General features: G+C 40.0%; 1 protein-coding gene and 1 non-coding gene across 7 annotated transcripts in view; both read left to right on the forward strand.

Annotated features, from left to right (window-relative positions):
* Positions 1 to 2,288: 2,288 nt before the first annotated feature.
* The window catches only part of BUB1B (BUB1 mitotic checkpoint serine/threonine kinase B), a 67,982-nt gene continuing 45,171 nt past the window's right edge, over positions 2,289 to 25,099 (forward strand). For 4 of the 6 annotated variants that reach the window (XM_036269621.1, XM_036269656.1, XM_036269636.1 and 1 more), the window contains exons 1-4: positions 2,529 to 2,586; positions 5,694 to 5,840; positions 11,659 to 11,718; positions 12,159 to 12,303. In XM_036269621.1, the coding sequence (XP_036125514.1) occupies positions 2,537 to 2,586; positions 5,694 to 5,840; positions 11,659 to 11,718; positions 12,159 to 12,303 (402 nt within the window). In that variant the 5' untranslated portion in view covers positions 2,529 to 2,536. Of the gene's footprint in view, positions 2,427 to 2,528; positions 2,587 to 2,817; positions 2,847 to 5,693; positions 5,841 to 11,658; positions 11,719 to 12,158; positions 12,304 to 25,099 lie in introns of those variants that run through there. The other 2 variants (XM_036269627.1, XM_036269646.1) reach the window with 2 other exon arrangements.
* LOC118621728 lies at positions 23,470 to 23,573 on the forward strand. Its single transcript, XR_004957766.1, has one exon. It is a non-coding gene; the product is annotated as a U6 spliceosomal RNA (small nuclear RNA).

Raw genomic sequence — 25,099 nt, forward strand, 5'->3', positions numbered from 1 at the left:
GAATAGAGTCTGCAATCTCAGCATGTGCCCTGACCAGGAACACAACAACACAAGTTATGTAGTTGTTGAAGTTTATCTGTAGCATGTGCCCACCTTCCCTGTACTCCCCAACCTCTTCATTGAATTTTCACATCCAAGCCTCCCTTCAGAATCACCATTTTTTCTAGGAAAATTTCCCAACCTCTCCACCAGGCCTAGGTTGGAAGCTCTTCTTATTTGCTTCCACGGCCCCCTGTGTTTACTTACCTCTGGCTGAGGCAGCAGTATACCAAAATTGCCTATTTATTTGCCTGTCTTTCCACTACACTGAAGTTCCCAGAAGACAAAACTGTGTCTAGTTCATTGTGCAAATCTGTGAACCACCCATGCTTGACACATTAAAGTACTCAGCCTGAGCCTTTGTCTCATCCTCTTTGGACCATAAGTGTGTAAGAGCTTAATCCTGACTTTCCTCACAACTGGTGGGTGCTGTTGAAGCGTCTTATCACATCTGGGCCCTGTGCTGGCCACAAAGCCATAGTCCAGCCTAATTCGTGTTTCAAATAAGACCACAGAGCACTACAGCCAAACAATTTGTTTTTTATTTTGTTTTGTCTATCTCCCTTTTTCTCTGGCAAAACAAGCAGAGTTTAGCCTGAATGTGTTCTATGTTGTACCCTACAGTTTACGGGGGGTCTGACTAGGCTACAAGAAAGACCAAGATCAAAGGAGCAAATGCTACATACACTTCCAACATAGTTTATAGGAAGCAGCTGAAATTGAGGAGTTGTAGATGTGAGCAGGACATTCTGGGGAAAGGAAATAAGGGGCTTGATCAGTACTGGTGTAAGGGCAGAAATAAAATGAGCCAGACAGAGAATCCCATATACTACATCTCCCACAATCCAGGAAGGCTTCCTCAGTGTAGAGGACTTGGAAGTAAAGCATAATCAAAGTTTCCGGGAAACCAGCCTATCCCCTCTCTCAGTCCCATGGCGAAACACATGATTTGGGCCTGAACAATTAGAGCCCTGAATCCACTAGCCCCAGTGACTGTGTGGGGGAAGGAGCTAATCAGAGTGACTCCTGAATCTGAATTTGAAGCTGGAAGGATAAAGTCCTAAAGCTGTTACTCAACAGAAAAGGACATGAAGAATAGAGGTGCAAAAATGGGGAGGCCTTGTCATGATGACACCACTTGAGTGTAGGGTTAAGCATTATCTGAAGTCTTTTATATATCAATCAGCAAATTATCTTTTCTGAGTAAGCCAATTTGAATTGGATTTCCATTCCATTGCAATCAAAACAGTTCCGAAAACACAGAGCTTACATAGGAAATAAGAGCTTACATAGTAAGAATAAAGACAGAAAAAGCTGGGAACCAAGAGCCAAGCAATAGTGGACACCTACTTCCAGCTCCCCACTCTGTAAACTACCACCTCTCCCACCTTTCCCACAATCACAGAGGAGGACTCTCATGTATCTGGGCTTCTTCAAAAGAGTGCTCCCTTGGCCACAACTGAGCCCACCAGTTACTTCCTCAGGAAATTGGAACAAGGCCTAAGTGTCCAGTGTCAATGGAGGCGATCTCCTGAAGGGAAAAAGAGGCAAAACCTTGGGAGCTGCGGCACAGCTGTAGTTTTGCCTATGGACTGTGTAGTAGAGAAAGCAAGATAATATCATCACCATTACAGATGAAAAAAATGGAAGGTCAAAGAGATTATGTAGTTTACCTAAAGTTGCTACTTCGGCATGATGATTACAGAACTAGAATCCAGCTTTTCTGAATTCAAGAGTTGGGCAGGAAACAGCTAGTCAAAGCAGTCTGCGAACTCTGGGCATGTGTGAGACAGGGGCAGACATTAGGGGGTGATCATATAGCCTGGCCAGCCACCCCAGAAAAAAGTCAAGCCAAGTGCAAGCAGTCAAAGATAATGCCCTATATTCAAACCATCAAAGGAATTCTGGTGCTTAACGCGTCTTTGGCTTGGCTCTGAGACTGGCCTTAGACGCAGAGAGCACCTGCAGAGAATTTATACCGCTTAAACCTGCAGCACCTGGGCAACCACCGATCCTGGACACTACAACTCCCACGATGCACCGGGACTGCGTGGGTTAAATCCGCATAAACTACAAAGCCCAGAATGCCTTGAGCAACATGCGTGACTACGAGCGGAGGGGCGTAGCTACGTCGTCCGTGCAGGACCGTTAAATTTGAAAGTTGGCGGCTGGTCTTGAGGTGGCTGGTTTGTGAAGGAGTTAGGTGCATCCTTTTTTTTTTTTTTTTTTTTTGTCCCCGAGCACCCTCTGGTCGCTTTGATACCTCTAAAGGCAGGTTGCAGAAGGAAGCCCCGACGGTCTGCGGCCCCGAGGAAAGGCCCACGGCGGGACAAGAACTTGAGCCGGGAATGCAGGATGGCGGCGAAGAAGGAAGGGGGTGCTTTGAGGTAGGTGCGAGAGCTGAGAGCTGGGCTTGCGAGACCCGGTGGTACCCAACAGGTGCCAGAGGCCCCGCTCTGAACAGTCAAGGAGAAGAGCGGACGGTCAGGAGAAGGGCATGCCCGGCCGCAGCCGCCTTCCTGTTGGAGTCGGACACCGGGGGCGGAGGTGAAGACTCAGCCTAGGCACTGACCTCGGTGTGCTGCATGCTGCTCCAACACCGAGGAGGCTGTGGGACCCCGGTGTTACAAAGAACCTGGAATTTGCAGTGGGGGGTCTGCGTTTGTGTCTCAGCTCAGCCGTTTGCCATCTGTTTGACCTTGGCCACGTCTTAATATGGAAAAATGTTGCTATTTTACCTTGCCGGGTTCTGGGCGAATACAAAGTATTTGTAAAGTAACCGCCTCCAAATAAGTGCTCAACAAATGGTAGGTGCTGTGATGATGCCAGTAGCATGGTTAGAAATCTAAAAAGCCCTTCTCTGCATGCTTGCTCCTGTTCCATGTGTAAAATGTCTATTAGCTCTTCTAAGTTGGAATTCTCTGTGCGTTTTCATTTTGGGGACCACACCACCTAGGTAAATGTCACGTCACAGGCTCGTTAATTCATGCAACATATATTTATTGACCGTCTACTAAGTGCTAGGTGTAGCATATAAAAGACACAAAAATCCCAACGATGGGGAAGAGGGAGTTGGTACAATTTTAGATTCTTTTGAACAGGAGGCCTCAGGGAGAAGGTGTAATTTGGATCAAGACTTGAAAGAAGCTCAAGAGCTTGACATGCATACACATGGGGGAAGTACAAAGGCTGGAGGGTGAGGGTTGGAGGAGGAGCTACACATGGCAAATAACTGGAGCAGAATGAACCAGGAGAATAAGAGGAAATGAAAGGGCCCTGGCTGGTTTGGCTCAGTGGTTAGAGGTTAGAGCGCCGGCCTGCGGTCCAGAGAGACCTGGGTTCCTTCCCGCTAAGGGCATGTACCTCCTAAGGGCACGTACCTGGGTTGCAGTTTGTCCCTGGCCCTGGTTGGTTGTGTGGGTGGCAGCCACTCGATGTGTCCCTTTCACGTCCATGTTTCTCTCTCTCCCCCCTGCTCTATCTGAACAAAAACTGGAAAAATGACCTTGGGTGAGGATTTAAAAAAAAAGGAAATGAAGGGGAAAAGGTGAGGATGCAGGCATTGTAAGGATTTGGCTTTTACTCTGAGTGTAGTTGAAAGTCATTGGAGAGTATTCAGCAGAAGAAACACATGCTCTGGGTTTAAATTGGATCACTTTAGCTGCAGTGTTGAAAAGACTAAAGGCAGAAAAGGATGAAAGCAAAGAAATTAGTTAAGAGGTTATTGAAATAATCCAGGCAAGAGAAGTGGGGGCTTTAGCCAAGCTGGAAACAGTGAAGATGGTGAGAAGAGGTTGATGTATGGATATATTTTGAAGGTAGAGTCAACAGGATTCGCTGAGTGACTGGGGAGGAGTGAGAGGAGTGTGAAGGTTGGTACTAAGACTTTTGGTTTGAGCACCTGGAAAAATGAAATTGAGATCAGGGGGGATTGTGAGAGGGGCAGGTCTGGAAGGAGGCAGGAGGTGAAGGAAGCAAGGGAGTAGTCACAACTCAGTTTAGGACATTTAACTGAGATAATTTAATTGCTAGTTTAAGAGTAAGAGAATAAATTCAGATGAACTCAAGTTCATTGCTTACTAGTGTCAGACCCTGTATTAGACCACGGGGAGTACAAATATAAATGATAACAGCTGTCGCAGGATTCATACAACAGTAAAAAGATGTGAGTAGTTACAACCAAAATTATTAATTTATTTTCTTGAAGAGAGTTTCACTCTATTTTGAAGTTTAGTGCCTAATCTATCTCTGTGTTTTGTTTTTTTAAATTTTTGTTTTCTTTATTGATTTGAGAGAGAGAGGAAGGGAGAGGGAGAGTGAGAGAGAACATCGATTGGCCATCTCCTGCATGCCCCCAGCTGGGGATCCAGCCCACAACCTGGGCATATACCCTGACCGGGAATCGAACCGGCAACCTCTTGGTGCATGGGTCGATGCTCAACCACTGAGCCATACCGGTTGGGCTGTCTCTGTTTTAAACCCAAAGATAATGCCTGTCATCCAGAAGTAGGCTTTTATCTGACTATGACAGAGTTCTGAAGTTCAGAGTACATACCCAATATGGTGATTGATTGCCTCCAAAAGCTTGTGAGGATTCCCCCTAGTCTTTTTTTTTTTTTTATCCTCACCCGAGGACATTTTTCCATATTTTCGTTCTGATAGAGTGGAAGGGAGAGAGAAGAAGAGAGGGCGAGAGAGAAACATCGACGTGAAAGGGATACATCTAGTGGCTGCCACCCGCACAACCCAACCAGGGCCGGGGACAAACTGCAACCGAGATACGAGGTACGTGCCCTTAGTGGGAACCAAACCCTGGTCTCTCTGGACCGCGGGCCGACGCTCTAACCGCTGAGCCAAACTGGCCAGGGCTCCCCCTAGTCTTGATAGAATTGGCGGGGGCAACTGTGACCAGTAAAATGTATTTTTGCCTGCTTCTACTTAATATGTAAACTTTAGTTTTAAGTCATTAGTTGAAGCATGGGGTATTAGTCTGATGAACACTTTGCTAATTTTAAATTAAACTAGATGATGCATTCAGTGGCTGATATAGAATTGCTTTTTTGTCTACTTTGCCAAATTTATAATACTTGTTTCCCTTCTTTTCTTCCTGCCTTAAACTTTATTCTTATAATACTATCCATAATGCTCTGCTACATCTCTCTTCCATTAGGCAACTATTACAGCCATAAACTTGGAAATCAGGTCACAGAAAGGCTTAGAAGCTTAGAAGTATAACAACACTACTAATGTGCGTGCCTATGATATTCAACCCAGAAATCATGAAAAATCACTTATCTGCCCTGGCTGGTTTGGCTCAGCTGTTAGAGCATTGGCCTGCGGTCCAGAAAGACCCGGGTTCGGTTCCCACTAAGAGCGCGTACCTCGGTTGCAGTTTGTCCCCGGCCCTGGTTGGTCGTGCGAGTGGCAGCCATTCGATCTGTCCCTTTCACGATGTTTCTCTCTCTTTCTCTCTCTTCCTCTCTCTCCCTTCCTCTCCCTCCCACTCTATCTGAACAAAAAATGGAAAAATGTCCTCGGGTGAGGATAAAAAAAAAAAAAAGGAAAGAAAAATCACTTATCTGAGAGCATTTACAAAAATCTTATGATATATTTCTATGTTGATATGAAATTTACGTTTGTTTCCCCCTTCACAGTGAAGCCATGTCTCTGGAGGGAGATGAATGGGAACTGAGTAAAGAAAATGTACAACCCTTAAGGCAGGGACGGAGCATATCCACACTTCGGGGAGTATTGGCACAACAAGAATCTGCCCGTAACACTACTCTACAGCAGCAGAAACGGTGTGTAGAACAGTTGGGGCTAGACCTGTCATTGTTCATCCCTGCTGTGGTAGATAATGTATGTGGATCCATGCACAAATGCATAATGAGTACTCTTTAAAAACTGACAGTATGAGAATCTGTTTCTCACCTGCTTTCTCATCACATGACAGCTATCTAAAGATCTCCTTAAATATGATTAAAAACAAGGACTTCATTTCATTGTGGAGCAGCCAAACTCTTATATCAGTAGAAATGCATCTTATTCAGGGGGCGATGAGAAGCAAAGTAAAGCAAGTATCATATTACAATATTTTCCAAAAGTATTATGTCATTCTGAATCCCTAAACAGAATTAACTCTTTTCTTTGATAGTAATCAATTAGAGAAATTTCTTCTTTGGATCCTGAGTACTGAATGAGAATGAATCTGCTATCTTTTATGTGTACTCAATTATTAACTTTCTAGGAAAGTATTTTTGATAATATGCCAAACAGAAATAGTGATCTCCAAAGAAAACGTAAATCTCAGAGAAACTGAATTTATACTAGAAAGTGTCTCAATAATGATTTAACAAACGCTGGATAAACAAAAACTGAAAAACACTGCTACATTATTCAAACAGGCCAACAGAACTTGCTTTCTTTTGATTAATACATGTTTTCATAAATATGCTTTTTTTAAAAAAAGTAAAGTATTGGCTTCTACCTTCAGTCTCTGACTAAAGTTCATCCATCATAGACAAATTATCATAATTTTGGGTTATAATGCAATGAATATTCTTGTTCATCTCATTGGACCTTTAAAAGCACTGGGTTTTGGCCCTGGCCAGTTCCGCTCAGCAGTTAGAGCATCAGCCTGCGGTCCAGAGAGAACTGGGTTCAGTTCCTGCTAAGGGCACGTATCTCGGTTGCAGTTTGTTCCCTGCCCTGGTTGGGTCTTGCGGGTGGCAGTCACTCGATGTATACCTTTCATGTCAATGTTTTTCTCTCTTCCTCTCTCTCCCTCCCACTCTATCTGAACAAAAAAATGGAAAAATGTCCTCGGGTGAGAATAAAAAATAAATAAATAAATAAAAGCATTGGGTTTTGCCCGTCTGGTGTGGCTTAGTGTATTAAGCATCATCCCATGGACTGAGAGGTCCGACTGGGTTCAATTCCAGGTCAGGGCACATGCCAGGGTTGTGGGCTCCATCCCCAATAGGGAGCATGCAGGAGGCAGCCAATCGATGTTTCTCTCTCACACTGGTGTTTCTATCTCCTTCCTCTCTCTAAAAAAAAAAAAAAAAAAAATCAGTAAAAATATATAAAAAATAAATAAAAACATTGGGTTTTATGGTTTTGCTTCAGAGCTGGTAGTATTCTGTTATTAACTCTTCTTTCTGGCTTCTGTGACACGGTGTTATTTTTTTCACTTCTCCAATTATTTTTTCTTGTTGACTTCCTACTGTGTTTTACCTAAGTCTCTGTTCTTTGCCCTCTCTCTATTCCTCCATATTCAAGTGTTCCAGAATTATTTAACTACTGCATACAACTTGCCTTCTAAATGTTTTTCTATCTTCCTGTAATACATAATTAGATAAATGTTTCACTAATGTATTAAATACTGAATCTCTTCTCTCATAAATAACCTTCCTTTTTCTACTCCATTTTGGTTAATAGTACCAAAACTCATCTGAATGATCTTACTCACTGCTATCTTGCCCTAATTTTATTTAGTTGGTTCCTAAAGACTGATGATGATTATTTTTTTTTACTATTTTTTTTAATTTTTATTTTATTTATTTATTTATTTTTTATCCTCACCCGAGGACTTTTTTCCAATTTTTGTTCAGATAGAGTGGGAGGGAGAGAGAGGAAGAGAGAGAAAGAGAAACATCGACGTGAAAGGGACACATCGAGTGGCTGCCACCCGCACAACCAACCAGGGCCGGGGACAAACTGCAACCGAGGTACGCGCCCCTAGTGGGAACTGAACCCGAATCTCTCTGGACCTAAGGCCGACGCTCTAACCGCTGAGCCAAACCAGCCAGGGCTATTTTTTTTAACTATAATTTATATTCAGTGAAATGCTCAGTTTGGGGGGTTTTTTGTTTGTTTGTTTGTTAACTCCTCACTCAATATTTTTTCCACTGATTTTTAGAGAGAGTGGAAGGGAGGGAGGGGGTGATACAGAGGGAGAGAGGCAGGGGAGAGAGAGAAAGAGATTGAGAAAAACATTGATATGAGAAAGATAAATCAGTTGACTGTGTCTGGCATGCACCCCAACGGGGCCTGGGGATCAACCTGCAACCCAGGTTACATGCCCTTAACCAAGAGTCGAACCTGTGATCCTTTAGTGCAGGGCCGACACTATAACCAATGAACCACACCAGTCAGGGCTCGAATTTTTATGTATACCATTTAATGTTTTGTCATGCAATTTAAGACAGAACATTTTCATTATCTCAGAAGTTCTCTCATGCCCCTTTCTAATCAAAGCAACCAGTGATCAGATTTCTGTCAACAGGTTACTTTTGCTTATTCTAGAATTTTGTATAAATGGAATCATACAGTTCTTTCACTCAGCATGTTTTTTTTAGGCTTTTTCATGTTGCATGTGTAAGTAGATTGTTCCTTTTTTTTTTTTTTTTATCCTCACCCGAGGACATTTTTCCATTTTTTGTTCAGGTAGAGTGGGAGGGAGAGAGAAGAACAGAGAGAGAGAGAAACATCGACGTGAAAGGAACACATCGAGTGGCTGCCACCTGCACAACCGACCAGGGTCGGGACAAACTGCAACCGAGGTACGTGCCCTTAGCGGGAACCGAACCCGGGTCTCTCAGGACCGCAGGCCGACGCTCTAACCGCTGAACCAAACTGGCCAGGGCAGATTGTTCCTTTTTATTACTGAGTAGTATTCCACTTGTTTATCTATTTATCAATTGGTGGACATTTAGATTCTTTCCAGTTTTGTGTGCTTTCTGAGTAACACTGCTATGGACATTCTTGTAAAAGTGTTTTTGTGGACATAGATTTTAACTTCTCTTGGAAAGAAACTGCTGGGTCATAGAATAAATGTATGTTTAACTTTTTAAAAATATTGCCAGTTTTCCAAAGAGGTTGTGACATTTTTACTCCTACCACCAATGTACATGAGTTTATTTGTTCCAAATCCACTCCAGTATTTGACAGTGTCAATCTTTTTTGTTTTAGCCATTCTGGTGGGTGTGTAATAGTATCTTGTTATGGTTTTATTTCCCATTTCCCTGGTGAGTAATGATAGTGAGCACTTTGTTGCATGCTTATTGACCTTTTATATAACTTCGTTTGTGGTATATTAGTTAGATGTTTGCCCAGTTTTAAAATTAGATTTTAGGAGTTCTTTATATAGTCTGTATACAAGTCCTTTATCAAATATATGTGTTGCAGATATTTTCTCCCAGTTCATGGCTATTTTCTTGGTATTTTTTGATAAGGAAGAAGTTTTTAATTTTCATGAAGTTTAATTTATTAGTGTTTTTCTTTTATGATTAGTACTTTTTGTGTCTTCTCTAGGAGATTTTTGCTATTCCAAAGTTGCAAAGATATTTTGTGTTTTCTTCTAGTAGCTTTATTGTTTTAGCTATTATGTTTAGGTCTATGATTCATCTTAAATTCATCCTTGTGTATAGTGTAAGGTTGGAGTAAAAGTTATCCCTCCCTTCCCCCTCCTGTCTGCTCCAATATGGATATCTAGTTGTTCTGCCTCCATTGGTTGAAGAGATTTTTTTCTTTCCCTGTTGAATTGCTTAGGGGCCCTTGTCAAAAATCATTTAATTGTATATGTGTGTATTATTTCTGGACTCTTTTCTATTCCATTGTTCTAGTTGTGTATTCTTTTCACCAATTATACATTGTCTTTTAAAAAAAATATGTTTTTATTGATTTCTTAGAGAGGAAGGGAGAGAGAGAGAAACATCAATTGGCTTCCTCCTGCATACCCCCCACCCCCCTTGGGATGGAACCCGCAACCTGGGCATGTGCCCTGACTGGGAATGGAACTGGGACTCTCGGTCCATGGGACAACACTCAATCCACTGAGCCACACTGATTGGGCACATTGTCTTGATTAGCTTTATATTGTAAGTTTTGAAGTCAAGCGGAGTGTGTTTTCCAAGTTTTATTATTTTTGAAAATCATTTTGGCTATTTTTGGGTCCTTTGCCTTTCCAAACAAATTTTATAAATCATCTTGTTAATTTCTAGAAAAGAGCATGCTGGGATTTTGTTTGGATTGCACTGAATCTATATTTAAAAAATTTTTTGTTAATCCTCACTGGAGGATATTTTTCCCACTGATTTTTAGAGAGAGTAGGAGGGAAGGAGGTAGGGGGGAGAGAGAGAGAGAGAAACATGGATTGGTTGCCTTCTGTACAACCCCAACTGACTGGGGATTGAACCTGCAACCCAGGTACGTGCCCTTGACCAGGAATCGAACCTCTGACCCTTTGTTCCATGGGCCAGTGCTCTAACTGCTGAACCAAACCAGCCAGGGCTGTGGCCCCTTTTTTTTTAATGGTCCTATTCTTATAATGTTACTTGGTTAATCTTGTTGAAATATTATAGTTAAGATACTCTCCAATTAAAGAACTAATAGTGGCTCATGCCCTTCTGATCTCTCCAGATAGCTCCATTTATTTCCAATATTAACTTCATGTTATTACTCAATTTCCTCTGGATAAACTTTCCCACCTCCACAACTCTATTTAATACTGCTTTTCCTCTCGGAAAACTCCCTTTTTCTTTCAAATATAATGGTAGGTTTCTTCAGAGTCCCACCTTCTGAACCTGCTTCTTTGACTTCTTAAAGCCTTAACAATCCATTCTAAGCAATTGTAATATACTATAATGCATTGTATTTTTAGTTAATTATTCATTTTATACTTTGTCTTTCTTATTAGAATATAAATTCCTTTGTATCAGGGATTATTTTATTATTATTTATATCAAACATAACCCCTTATACAGGTTTTGTTGATTTATCTAAATCATGGTTTATTACCCAGTACTGCTCCTGTGTTCCATCTGGTCAATCTTAACTTAGTCTTAACCCTCTGCCTTTCCCAGGTCTTTAAAAAGTCATATTTTATACTTTCTTTCTTTCTTTTTTTTTTGGTACATGCCCCTAGCTGGAACCAAACCTGGGACTCTCTGGTTCGCAGGCCAATGCTCCAATCGCTGAGCCAAACCGGCTAGGGCGTACTTTATACTTTCTTTAAGGCACTTCCCAACTCACATATTTTTTTTTCTTCTCTGACTAATGTTGCCCATGGAATTTTTCTTTAACTCTTAGATTCATGTGTGTTTGTATGTGTGTATCTGTATCTTTTTAGTTTGTTCTATGCATATAAAATAATAGCTTTTATTTACTGAGTACTTGCTATATCTAAACACTTTACATTTAAGACTAATCAACCTAATAAGATAGGTACTATTATTATCCCTGTTTTATAGATGAGGAAATTGAATACAGAGTTTAAATTGCTTGTTCAATGCCACTCAGTTAGTGATTACTGGAACTGCATTTGAACCTAAGGGGTCTTGTTCCAGGGCTTAAAATTGCTGTGTAATACTGCTTTCCTGCATGTTTCTTGGAATTTTTTTCTCTAATTTCTACATGTTTTGTCCCTCCTATTATGCCACCAGGTAGAATTCTGATTATTTCTATTCTTGTTCTTTCTGTTTAACAAACCCTCAAACTCCAGTGTAGTTATCTAGATTGACATTAAACACTTAATAAATGAATAAAAATGGAGGTGACACTTGTTCATTTGACTATTTTTACTATTGCTTATGCTAATATTTTCTGTTTAAATTTTAGGGCATTTGAATCTGAAATTCGATTTTATACTGGAAACGACCCTCTGGATGTTTGGGATAGGTGGGTATTTTTTATTTAACAAGGGCAATAGAAATTTAACAAATAAGTCCTTATGGTCATGCTTTTCAAATTGAGGTGTATAGAGCAGTGTGCCAGAATATAAAGTGGTGTCTTGGGGACACAGAGACAGAATAATCGTATTTTCTCTTTCTGAAATATTCAAGACTATAGAAATTTCAAGTTTGTGGCATGTAGCTGTTACACCTTTCTATCCCCATTCCCATGATTTCCAATAGGTGCTTATTAGAGGTGCTTATTAGAGATACTTGGAAAAGTTTGAGGAATATGAGCTTAGGGCATGTCATTGAGGACCTCTAAATAAACATACTTTAAATATATTAGATATTTCTGCTTTTAAAAAAAAATCCAGAATGGGTCTTGTAGTAAAAACAAAATTTAATGTACTTTTAAAATATTCTTTTTCTTTTCTTCCTGTTCAGGTATATTAACTGGACAGAGCAGAACTATCCACAGGGGGGAAAGGAGAGTAATATGTCAACGTTATTAGAAAGAGCTGTAGAAGCACTACAAGGAGAAAAAAGATATTATAATGACCCTCGTTTTCTCAGTCTCTGGCTTAAATTGGTAAGTTTCAAATACCATCTGAATTTAAAATATTAAACCAAGAAATTTTACTCTAGAAATACCTGGTACACCAAAAAAATGGCAAAACCTGAGCCATTTAGTAGATACTAAATGTTTAATAAATATTCAATATTTGGTAAATTGGTTCCCCTTTAAAGATGGATTTTAATGTAAGGTTTTATACCCCTTTAAGAGGGGTCACAATGCTGGTGTACCTTTCCATGGGAGTGTGTTACTTGTTTGTTTGTATTAAATATAATTGGGTCATGCAACTGTATTGGAGGAGGATGTGTAGGATCTAACACATGGCATTAGTAAAATTGGGAAAAACCTTTTGTAGACAATTCTGGTATTCTTTTCTCCCCTTTTTGAGAATCATCATTATAAAAAATGATATTTAATTCTTCATCTGTATTTGGACTCTTTTACCTAGTTTTTTTTTTTTTTTTAATCCTCACCCAAGGACATTTTTCCATTTTTTGTTCAGATAGAGTAGGAGGGAGAGAGAGGGAGAGAGGGACAGAGAGGGAGAGAGGGAGAGAGAGAGAGAGAAACATCAAGTGGCTGCCCCCCCCGCACAACTCAACCAGAGCTGGGGACAAACTGCAACCAAGGTACGTGCCCTTAGCAGGAATAATAGAACCTGGCTCTCTCTGGCCCACAGGCCGACATTCTAACTGTTGAGCCAAACCGGTCCGGGCTCTTTTACCTAGTTTATTGCTGCATTAAAAAATGTCTGGCCCTGGCTGGTTTGGCTCAACGGTTAGAGCATTGGCCTGCGGTCTAGAGAGACCCGGGTTCGGTTCCTGCTAAGGGCATGTACCTTGGTTGCAGTTTGTCCCCAGCCCTGGTTGGTTGTGCGGGTGGCAGCCACTCCATGTGTCCCTTTCATGTCGATGTTTCTCTCTCTCTCTCTCTCTCTCTCTCTCTCTCTCTCTCTGTTCCTCTCTCTCCCTCCCACTCTATCCGTACAAAGAATGGAAAAATGTCCTCGGGTGAGGATTAAAAAAATATATATATATCTGCCTGACTATACTGTACTGTCTTACTTGACAAGTAGTTCTCTTTTTGTTGTTAATCCTCACCTGAGGATATTTTTCCATTGATTTTTGTTTTAGAGAGAGTGGAAAGGAGGCAGGGAGAGAGAGAGAGAGAGAGAACCATCGACGTGAGAGAGACACATTGATTGGTTGCCTTCCACATGATCCTGATCCTGATCCTGACCAGGGCCCAGGAACAAACCTGTAACCCAGATACATGCTCTTGACTGGAATCAAACCCGCAACCCTTCCATTTGTAGGTGATGCTCTAACTACTGAGCCAGATCATTCAGGGCTACATGTAGTGCTTGTATTTCTAGAACACTCTTAGGAACTTTTTATGAAAATATTTTCTTTGTAACAAATAATGACCAGGGTTTCTAAGACATTAATTTCATTGCGTTTATCTTAAAAAAGATTAGGAAAAAAATGAATGATAAAAATTTAGAATAGAATGTAAGATAATGGATAATTAGATACATATAAAAGATAAAATAAATTTAAAAAATAAAAGAATTATAAGAAATAGGTAACTAGATAACTTGATATGATAATTCTAAATAATAGAATGTTTACAGTGATTATTATAATATGATAAAATGTTGACATTTGAAATTGATTGATAAAATTTTTGGCTAAAAATGTCTCTTGAGGGCTTAATCAATTTTTACTTTTTCAAATTTTATGTTTCAATTATACTTCATATTCAGTATTATTTTGTATTGGTTTCTGGTGTACAGCATACTGGTTAGACAGTCTTATACTTTACAAAGTGTTCCCCCTGATATTTCCAGTACCCACTTGGCACCATATGTAGTTATTACAATATTATTGACTACACACCCTATGAATATTTTGTAACTACCAATTTGTATTTAATCTCTTCATCTTTTTCACCCAGTACCCCAACCCCCCTCCTCCTAGCAACCATCAGTCTGTTCTCTATCTATGAGTCTGTTTCTATTTTGTCTGTTCATTTACTTTATTCTTTAAATTCCACATATAAGTGAAATCTTATGTTGTCTTTCTCTGACTTGACTTATTTCACTTAGCATGTACTCTCTAGGTTCATCCATGCTGTCAAAATGGTAAGATTTCATATTTTTTTATGACTGAGTAATATTTCATTGTGTGTGTGTGTATACCCCACCACTTTTTGTTGTTGTTGTTAATCTTCACTGGAGGATATTTTCCCATTGATTTCTAGATAGAGTGGAAGGGGAGGGAGAGTGAGAGAGGAAGGGAGGAAGAGAGAGAGAGAGAAACATTGATGTGAGAGAGACACGTCGATTGGTTGCCTCTCACGTGACCCCAATCTGGGCCAGGGATCGAACCTGCAACCAGGTATGTGCCTTGACCTGGAATTGAACCTAAGACTCTTTGGTCTGCAGGCTGAAGCTCTGTCCGCTGAACCAAACTAGCCAGGGCATGTACCACCACTTTTTTATCCACTTGTCTATTAATTGTCACTTGGGTTGCTTTCATATCTTGACTATTGTAAATAATGCTGCAATGAACATAGGTGTGCCTGTATTTTTATGAATTAGTGTTTTGGGTTTCTTTGGATATATACTCAGAAGTGGAATTGCTGGGTCATAAGGCAGTTCTATTTTTAATTTTTTGAGGACCCTCCATACTGTTTTCCATAGTGGCTGCACCAGTCTGCACTCTCACCAATAGTGCATGTAGGTTCCCTTATCTCTACACACTTGCCAACACTTGTGTGTTGATTTATTGAAGGTAGCCATTCTGACATGTGTGATATCTCATTGTTGTTTTAATTTGCATTTCTCTGATTAGTGACATTGAACATTTTTTCATATGTCTATTGGCTAGCTGTATGTCCTCTTTGGAGAAGTGTCTACTCGGGTCCTCTGCCAATTTTTAAATTGGATTGTGTGTTATTTTTTGATGTTGAGTTATATGAGTTCTTTATAAATTTTGAATATTAATCTCTTATCAAATGTATCATTGGTGAATATCTTCTTGCATTCATTAGGTTGTCTGTTTTATTGGTGGTTTCCTTTGCTGTGCAAAAGCTTTTTAGTTTGACGTAGTCCCATTTGTTTATTATTTTTTCTTGGTTTCCCTTGCCCAAGGAGCTGTATCAGAAAAAAAATATTACTAAGAGAAATGTCAGATATTTTACTGCCTGTGTTTTCTTCTAAGAGTTTTATGGTTTTGAGTCTTACATTTAAGTCTTTAATCCATTTTGAGTTTATTTTTGTATATGGTGTAAGAAGGTGGTCTAGTTTCATTTTTGTTGCATGTATCTGTCTAATTTTCCCAACACCATTTATTGAATAAACTGCCTTTATCCCATTTTATGTTCTTGCCTCCTTTGTCAAATATTTATTCACCATGTAGGTGTGGGTTTATTTCTGGGCTCTTTATTCTGTTCCATTGATCTATAGATCTGTTTTTATGCCAGTACCATGCTGTTTTGATTACTATAGCCTTGTTGTATAGTTTGATATCAGATGGTGTAATATATCTAACTTTGTTCCTCCTTCTCAAGATTGCTGTGGCTATTCAGGGTCTTATGTGGTTCCACATTAATTTTTGGATTATTTGTTTTAGTTCTGTGAAACACACTGCTGGTATTTTGATAGAAATTGTATTGAATCTATAGATTGCCTTGGATAGTATGGACATTTTAATGATGTTAATTCTTCCTATTCATAAGCATGGTATATACTTCCATTTATTTGTATCTTCTGCAATTTCTTTCTTCAACAGCTTATAATTTTCCGGTTACAGTTCTTTTACCTCCTTGCTTACATTTATTTCTAGGTATTTTATTTTCTTTGAGACCATTATAAATGAGATTTTTTTTTTTTTAGTTTCCCTTTCTGATAGTTCATTATTGGTAAATAAATAAATGCAACTGATTTCTGAATATTTATTTTGTGTCCTGCTACTTGACTGAATTCATTTATCAGTTCTGGTAGTTTTTGGTGAAATTTTTAGGTTTCTCACTATATAGTATCATGTCATCTGCAAATAATGAGTTTTCTTTCATTCTCATTTGGATGCCTTTTATTTCTTCTTCTTGTCTGATTCCTGAGGCTAAGACTTCCAGTACTGTGTTAAATAAGAGTGGTAAAAATGGACGTTTCTTATCTTGTTCCTCATCTCAAGGGAAACACTTTTAGATTTTCCCTGTGGGGAAATGTTAGCTGTGGGTTTGTGATATACAGCCTTTATTAGGTTTAGGTATGTTCCCTCTATTTCCACTTTGCTGACTTTTCATCATAAATGGGTGCTGGATTTTGTCAAGCACTTCTTCTGCGTCTATTGAAAGGATCATATGATTTTTTTTTAATGTTTTTTTCTTTATTGATTTTAGAGAGAGAAGAAGGGAGAGGGAGAGAGAGATAGAAACATCAGTGAGAGAGAATATTGATTGTTTGCCTCTTGCATGCCCTGCACTGGGGATTTGGCCCTCAACCTGGACATGTGCCCTAACTGGGAATCGAACCAGTGACTTCTTGGTACATGGGTTGATGCTCCACCACTGAGCCACACCGGTCGAGCAGATCATATGATTTTTATCCTTTTTTTTTTTTTTTTTTTTTTTTTTAATGTGGTGTATCATGTTAATTGATTTGCAGATATTATACCATTCTTGCATCCCAGGAATAAATCCCACTTGATCATGGTTAATGACCATTTCAATGTATTGCTGAATTTGGTTTCCTAACATTTTGTTGAGGATTTTTGCATCTATATTCATCAGGGATATTGGTCTATACTTTTCTTTCTTTGTAGTGTCTTTATATGGTTTTGGAATTAAGATAATGCTGTTCTCATAAAAAGCCTGGGAGTCTTCCCTCCTCTTGCATTTTTTGGAGTAGTTTGAGAAGGATAGGTGTTAGTTCTTCTTTGAATGTTTGGTGAAATTCATCTGTGGAACCACCTGGTCCAGGACTTTTTATGTTGGGATTTTTTGTATTACTATTTCTATTTCATTCACTGTAATCAGTTGGTTCAGGTTTTCTGTTTTTACTTGATTTGGTTTTGGAAGATTGTATGTTTCTAGGAATTTATCCATTTTTTCCAGATCAATTTGTTGGCATATAGCTATTCACAGTATTTTCTTATAATCCTTTGCATTTCTGTGGTGTCAGTTATTACTTCTCTTTCATTTCTTTTTTTCTTTTCTTTCATTTCTGATTTTATTTATTTTGGTCCTCTATTTTTCTTTATGAGTCCGGCAAAGGTTTATCAACCTTATTTAGCTTTTCAAAGAAACTGAACATAGTTTTATTGATCTTATGTGTCGTTTTTTTTAGACTATTTAATTCTGCTCTGATCTTTATTATTCCTTCCTTCTGCTCACTTAAGGCTTTGTTTGTTGTTCTTTCTCTAGTTCCTTTAGGTGTAAGGTTATATTGTTCATTTGAGATTTTTCTTATTTCTTGAGGTATGCCTGTAATGCTCTGAATTTCCCTCTTAGGACTGTTTTTTGCTGTGTCCCATAGATTTGGGGTTGATGTACTTTTATTTTCACTTATCTCAGAGTATCTTTTTATTTCTTCTTTAATCTCATTGTTAACTATTCCATTGTTTAGTAACATGTTATTTGGCCTCCATGTTTGTATGTATTTCGGTTTTTTTCTTGTAGCTTATTTCTAGTTTCATGTCATTGTGGATGGAGAAGATGCTTAATGTGATTTCAGTCTTACAATTTTTGAGACATGTTTTGTGTCCTAACATATATATCCTAGTGTTTCATGTGCAACTGAAAAGAATGTATAATACTCTGCTGCTTTGGGGTGAAATGCTCTGAAAATATCGTCTGGTCTAGTGTGTCATTTAAGGCTGCTGTTTCCTTGTAGATTTTCTGTTTGGATATCTATCTATTGATGTTAATGTGGTGTTAAAATCCCCTACTATGATTGTGTTACAGAGAATCACTCCCTCTATGTCCATCAAGTATACTTTATATAGTTAGGTGCTCCTATATTGGGTGCATAAATGTTTAAAAGGGTTATGTACTTGCTTTGGCCAATGTTGCTCAGTGATTAGAGTGTTGCCCTGTGCACCAAAGGGTCAGGGGTTTGATTACTGGTCCAGGGCACATGCCTGGGTTGCAGGTTTGATCACTGGCCTCAGTCAGGGTGCGTGCAGGAGGCAACCAGTCGATGTGTTTCTCACATCCATGTTTCTCTCTTGCACACTCTCGACCCTCCCTTCCACTTTCTCTAAAAAACAAGGTGAAAAATATCCTCAGGTGAGGAATAACCAATAAATAAATAAATAAAAGGGTTATATCCTCTTATATCCTCTTGTTGGCTTGATCCCTTTATGATTATGTAATGTCCTTTGTCTCTAATTATAGCCTTTGTTTTGAAGTCTATTTTGTTTGATATAAATATTACTACCCCAGCTGTTTCTTAATTTCCATTGGCATTAAATATGTTTTTCCATTCCTTTACTTTCAGTTTGTGTGTGTGTCTGTTCATCTGAAGTGAGTCTCTTATAGACATATGTAAGAGTCTTGTTTTGTTATCCATTCAGACACAGTATGTCTTTTGATTGGAGCATTTAAACCATTTGCTTTTAAAGTAATTGTTGATATTCATTAATTGCCATTTTTTCTTTTTTTCTTAAAACAGTCTCTTTAACATTTCTTGTAATGTTGGTTTGGTTGTAATGAATTCCTTTAGATTTTTCTTTCTTTTTTTTTTTTTTTAATCCTCACCCGAGGACATTTTCCCATTTTTTTGTTCAGGTAGAGTGGGAGGGAGAGAGAGGAACAGAGAGAGAGAGAGAAACATCGACGTGAAAGGGACACATCGAGTGGCTGCCACCCGCTCGACCGACAAGGGCCGGGGACAAACTGCAACCGAGGTACGTGCCCTTAGCGGGAACCGAACCCGGGTCTCTCAGGACCGCAGGCCAACGCTCTAACCGCTGAGCCAAACCGGCCAGGGCTAGATTTTTCTTGTTTGGCAAGTTCTTTATTTCTCCTTCAATTTTATTTTATTTATTTATTTTAATGTTTTGTTTGTTTGTTTTGTTTTACTTAAGAGAGAGAGAGAAATATCAACATTGATTGGCCTTCTGCACAATCCCCTTGCTGGGGATTGAGCTGCAATCTGGGCATGTGCCCTGACTGGGAATTGAACCAGTGACCTCTTGGTGCATGGGTCAATGCACAGCCACTGAGCCACACTGGCTGAGCTCTCCTTCAATTTTATTTATTTTTTTGTCCTCACCTGAGGACATTTTTTGCATTTATTTTCAGATAGAGTGGGAGGGAGGGGAGGGGAGAGAGAGAAACATTCATATGAGAGAGACACATCGATTGGTTGCCACCCACACGACCCCAACCGGGGCTGGGGACAAACTGCAACCAAGATACATGCCCTTAGAGAAAACCGAACCCAGGACTCTCTGGCCAACACTCTAACCACTGAGCCAAACTAGCCAGGGTTCTCCTTCAATTTTATTTTTTTATTTTTCTTTTCTTTTTAATCTTTATTGTTGAATGTATTACAGATGTTCCTCATTTTCCCCCATTGACCCCCTCCTCCCCACTCCTGTCTCCCTCCTGCCTTTTCCCACACTGTTGTCTATGTCCATTGGTTATGCATATATGCATATAAGTTCTTTGGTTTATTTCTTCCCTCCCCCCCAACCCCCCTTCCCTTTAAGGTTTGTCAGTCTAGCAACCAATTTGTACTTCTTAATCCCTTCACCTTTTTCACCCATTCCCCCTTCCCCCCTTCTATCTGGTAACCAACAAAATGTTCTCTATATCTATGAGAATGTGTCTGTTCTGTTTGTTCATTTTATTTGTAGATTCGATTGTTGATAGCTGTGTATTCATTGCCATTTTCTTTGTTCATATTTTTTATCTTTTTCTTCAAGAAGACCCTTCAACATTTCATATAATAATGGTTTGGTGGTGATGAACTCCTTTAGCTTTTCCTTGTCTGGGAAACTCTTTATATGGCCATCAGTTCTAAATGACAGTTTTGCAGGATAGAGTAATCTTGGTTGTAGGTTCTTGCTTTTCATCACTCTGAATATTTCTTGCCTCTCCCTTCTGGTCTGCAAAGTTTCTTTTGAGAAATCAGCTGACAGCCTTATAGGAACTCCCTTGTAGGTAACTAACTGCTTTTCTCTTGCTGCTTTTAAGATTCTCTCTTTGTCTTGAACCTTTTGCATTTTGATGATGATGTGTCTTGGTGTGGGCCTCTTGTTTGGGACTCTCTGTGCTTCCTGGACTTGTATGTCTGTTTCCTTCACCAAGTTAGGGAAGTTTTCTGCCATTATTGTTTCAAATAGGTTTTCGATTTCTTGTTCTCTCTCTTCTCCTTCTGGCACCCCCAAGATGCGAATGTTGGCATGCTTGAAGTTGTCCCAGAGGCTCCTTACACTATCCTCAGTTTTTTGGATTCTTTTTTCTTTTTGCTGTTCTGATTGGGCGTTTTTTGTTTCCTTATATTCCAAATCGATGGTTTGCTTCTTGGATTTACGTACTCTACTATTGAATCTGTGTAAATTATTCTTTATTTCAGTTAATGCCTCCTTCATTTGTGACTATGCCTCCTTCATTTCTGACTGGTCCTTTTTTATGCTGTTGGGGTTCTCATTAAGTTCATTGAGCATCCTTATAACCAGTGTTTTCAACTCTGTATCTATTAGATTGCTTGTCTTGATCTGTTTAGTTCTTTTTCTGGCTTTTTGTTATCTTTTTTTCATTTGGGGCGTGTTTTTTTGCCTTTTCATTTTGACAACCTCCCTGTGTTTTTCTATGTATTAGATGGAGCTACTACATCTCCCAGATTTTGTAGAGTGGCCTAATGTAGTAGGGGTACAGCGGCATAGCCTCTTCGATCACCCAAGCTGAGGTGTGCCCCCCGTGTGGGCTGTGTACACTCTCTTCTTGCAGGTGAACCTTGATTGCTGTTGGCAATGGGAGGGATTTACCCCCAGGCCAATCAGCTATAACGACTGGTTGCAACCATTGGCCACCAACCTCCAATCACTGTGGAGAATCAGCTGTGTAGGGGCCCACCCTCCAGAGTAGGACTTACTTCAGTAGGGCTCTGGTGCCCACTGTGTCCATCCATGAGTGTGTCGCTTGTGGAGGTGGTTGGGTGGTGGTACTTTGACATGTTCTAAAGCTGTCCACAGGTTTAATTGGCTCTGAGGCCACTCCATAGATGCAGGCCAAGGTCAGCTGCTGCCTGTGTTCTTCCCAGAGCCACCCATCATGAGCTACAAAGTGATCTGCAGATGTTTGCCGCTTATGCTGGGCTTAGACTTGTCTGAGAGAGGCCAAGCTGTGAACCAAGGCTGATTTCTGCTGTGCTGGTCTGGGGCCACTTAGCGAGAGGTATGGGTATGCCAAGGCCAGATGCTGCTTGTTTGTGAGATTTTAGGAAAGTCTGAAGTATGAGCCAAGACAAGTCATATTAATGGAAAAGGCACTGGGAACAGCTTGGGTGGACCCGCACATTAGTTGGGGTTGGGCCTGGGCCTCAGGGAATCACCAGGCAGGCGAACAGTGATAGAGTATCCAGATTGATAGAGACTCAAATATGGTTCCCACCTCTCTGCTCTGTGAGGAGAAGGCTCAGAAAAGGAACAATAGTCTTTGCTAACACTTCTGTTTGGGAGAATATTGTTCCTCCAGGTCTTGCCTTGATGCCAGACAAAGCAGTTCTCCTCCATATGCCCCTGGTGCCTTTTGAGCTGCTGCCCCAGCACTGGAACTCAGAGGGAATGAGTCTGAGTAAGTCTGTGGGTGGGCCCTTTAAGAGGAACTACCTGGCCTGGCCAGTGTGGTTCAGTGGTTGAGCAACGACCCATGCACCAGGATGTCGCCAGTTTGATTCCAGGTCAGGGCACATGCCCCGGTTGTGGGCCTGATCTCCAGTGGGGGACATTCAGGAGGTGGCCAATCAATGTTCTCTCTCATCGATGTTTCTCTCTCTCTTTCCCTTTCCCTTTCTCTCTCTCTAAAATCAATAAAAAAAATTTTTTTATAAATAAAAAAAAGAGGAACTACCTGGGACTCCAGCAGTACTCTGTCTCCCTCAGCCACAATCCCCTCTGGTTTTTACAGCCAGAAATTATGGGGACTTACCTTCCTGGCACTGGAACCCTGGGCTGGGAGGCCTTGTGTGGGGCTGGGACCCTTCACTCCTCGGTGGGGGTGAGAGGGTGTCGCTGCAGCTGAGATATTCCTCCTAATTTTTATCCCCTCATGTGGGTGTGAGAGCAGACCATTCCACGTCTCTAACTCTTTATCAGTCTCAGTGTTGTCTTTTTTTAAAAATTTTTTTATTGATTCTAGAGAGGAGGTTGGGGAGAGAGAGAGAAAAGAGAGAGAAACATAATCAGTTGCTTTCTATACATGCCCCAGTTGGAGAACAAACCCACCACCTTTGGTGTATGGAACAATGCTCCAACCAACTGAATCATCCCAGCCAGGGCAATGTGGCTTCTTCTTTAATTCCCTAGTTGTAAGTCTTCCATTCAGTCAGATTTTAGGTAGTTCTGAATGATGGTTGTTCTTTAGTTTAGTTGTAATTTTGATGTGGTTGTGGGAGGAGGTGAGTACTATCTCGACCGGAAGTTTCTTATATAATATTCTTATATGTGATTTATTAAAAGATTAGACTAGGTAAACTTCTAAAGTGATTTAATCCCAGGATTCTATGATTATATATTGTTGGAGCTATTAAAAGTAAGAATTATTTGAAATAATTTTCCAGTGCTGGGACAGCAGCTCAAAAGGCACCAGGGGCCCTGGCCCGTTTGGCTCAGCGGTTAGAGCGTCGGCCTGCGGTCCTGAGAGACCCCGGTTCAGTTCCCACTAAGGGCACGTACCTCGGTTGCAGTTTGTCCCTGGCCCTGGTTGGGTCGTGTGGGTGGCAACCACTCGACGTGTCCCTTTCACGTCGATGTTTCTCTCTCTCTCTCCCTCCCACACTATCTGAACAAAAAATAGAAAAAATGTCCTCGGGTGAGGATTAAAAAAAAAAAAAAAAAAAAGGCACCAGGGGCATATGGAGGAGAACTGCTTTGTCTGGCATTAGGGCAAGAGCTAAAGGAACATTTGCTAAAGAGCAATGCCATTATTACAAAGTAAAAAATCAGTCTAGTGCTCGCTTTGGCAGCACATATACTAAAATTGGAACAATACAGAGATTAGCATGACTCTTACTCAAGGATGACACGCAGATTTGTGAAGCATCCCATCCCTGGCCGGTTTGGCTCAGCGGTTAGAGTGTTGGCCTTTGGCCCAGAGAGAGAGATCCAGGTTCAGTTCCCGCTAAGGGCATGTACCTCAGTTGCAGTTTGTCCCCGGCCCTGGTTGGGTCGTGCGGGTGGCAGCCACTCGATGTGTCCCTTTCACGTCGATGTTTCTCTCTCTCTCTCTAACTGAACAACAAAAAAAGAAAATATGTCCTCGGATGAGGATAAAAAATAAATAAAAATTTGTGAAGCATTCCATATTAAAAAAAAAAAAAATCATAGTCTAGACCAGTGTTGCTGAAAGAATGGTCTGAAGACTGTTCAAATTAGGTGTAAATATTTAGAGTAACCATTTAGAAATTTTGTTAGCAATTTAACATTGTCATAATATCCAAGCACATTATCATTTATCTAGTAACTTCTGTTTTTACTGTATTAAAAAATATATCAGTTCCACAATGGAAATTTTAAAACACATACATATATACACCAAAACTGGCCCCTTCACCACAAGTAACATGAAAAGCACTGATCTAGACAACCCTCAAATTCAATGATCAACTCTAGAATGATCAGCAATAATCTTAACTTTGTACACAGATAATAAGGTACATATTAAACTATGTTGCTATTTTTTTCTTTTCTTTATGGGATAGTCAGGAGGAATAACAGATGGTTTTCTCATTATTTTATTTTGATTTACAGAAAGATATCTCTAGTCAGAGTTATTTTTATAAGGGATAATTACAGTCTAATTAAAGGAAAGTTTATTTTTAGAAAATATCCAGTATTTTTTAAAAGTATAAAATTGTTTTAGTTTGGCTTTTTAGGGGTTACCAAAAAGATTTGTTCACTGGGGGTGGTGAACACACAATACAGTGAACAGATGATGTATTGTGGAATTGTGCACCTGAAACCTGTATAATTTTGTTAACCAGTGTCACCCCAATAAATTCAATAAAAAGAAAAAGCAAAGATTTGTTTAACTTTTGGATCTATTACTTTAACTGTGTTGTCCCCCATATCCGTGAAATCTATGTTTTCTTTTTTTAATCCTCGCGAAGACACGTTTCCATATTTTGTTTGGATAGAGTGGGAGGGAGAGAGAGAGAGAGAAACATCGACGTGAAAGGGACACATCGAGTGGCTGCCACCTGCATGACCCAACCAGGGCCGGGGACAAGCTGCAACTGAGGTACTTGCCCTTAGTGGGAACCGAACCCGGGTCTCTCTGGACCACAGGCCAACGCTCTAACCGCTGAGCAAAACCAGCCAGGGCAATCCATGTTTTCTTAAGTGATCTCACTAAGCACTCTGGAATGGACAGCCAGCCTTTATTGGCTATTCCATGCTGCACAGAGCTATTCAGAAAGTTGTTAACAAAGTGAAAACAGTGTTAGGACTGGATCTTATACTGATAACACATTCAGAATTATTTTTCTTGAAACACTATCACATATGGGAAAACACTAATTTGAATAAGCAGAAAAAAACCATTCACTGAATTACTGCAAAATTAAATGATAAAGTACTGT

The sequence above is a fragment of the Molossus molossus genome, unplaced genomic scaffold (assembly GCF_014108415.1).
Source record: "Molossus molossus isolate mMolMol1 unplaced genomic scaffold, mMolMol1.p scaffold_m16_p_1, whole genome shotgun sequence".
NCBI classification, from domain to species: Eukaryota; Metazoa; Chordata; class Mammalia; order Chiroptera; family Molossidae; genus Molossus; species Molossus molossus.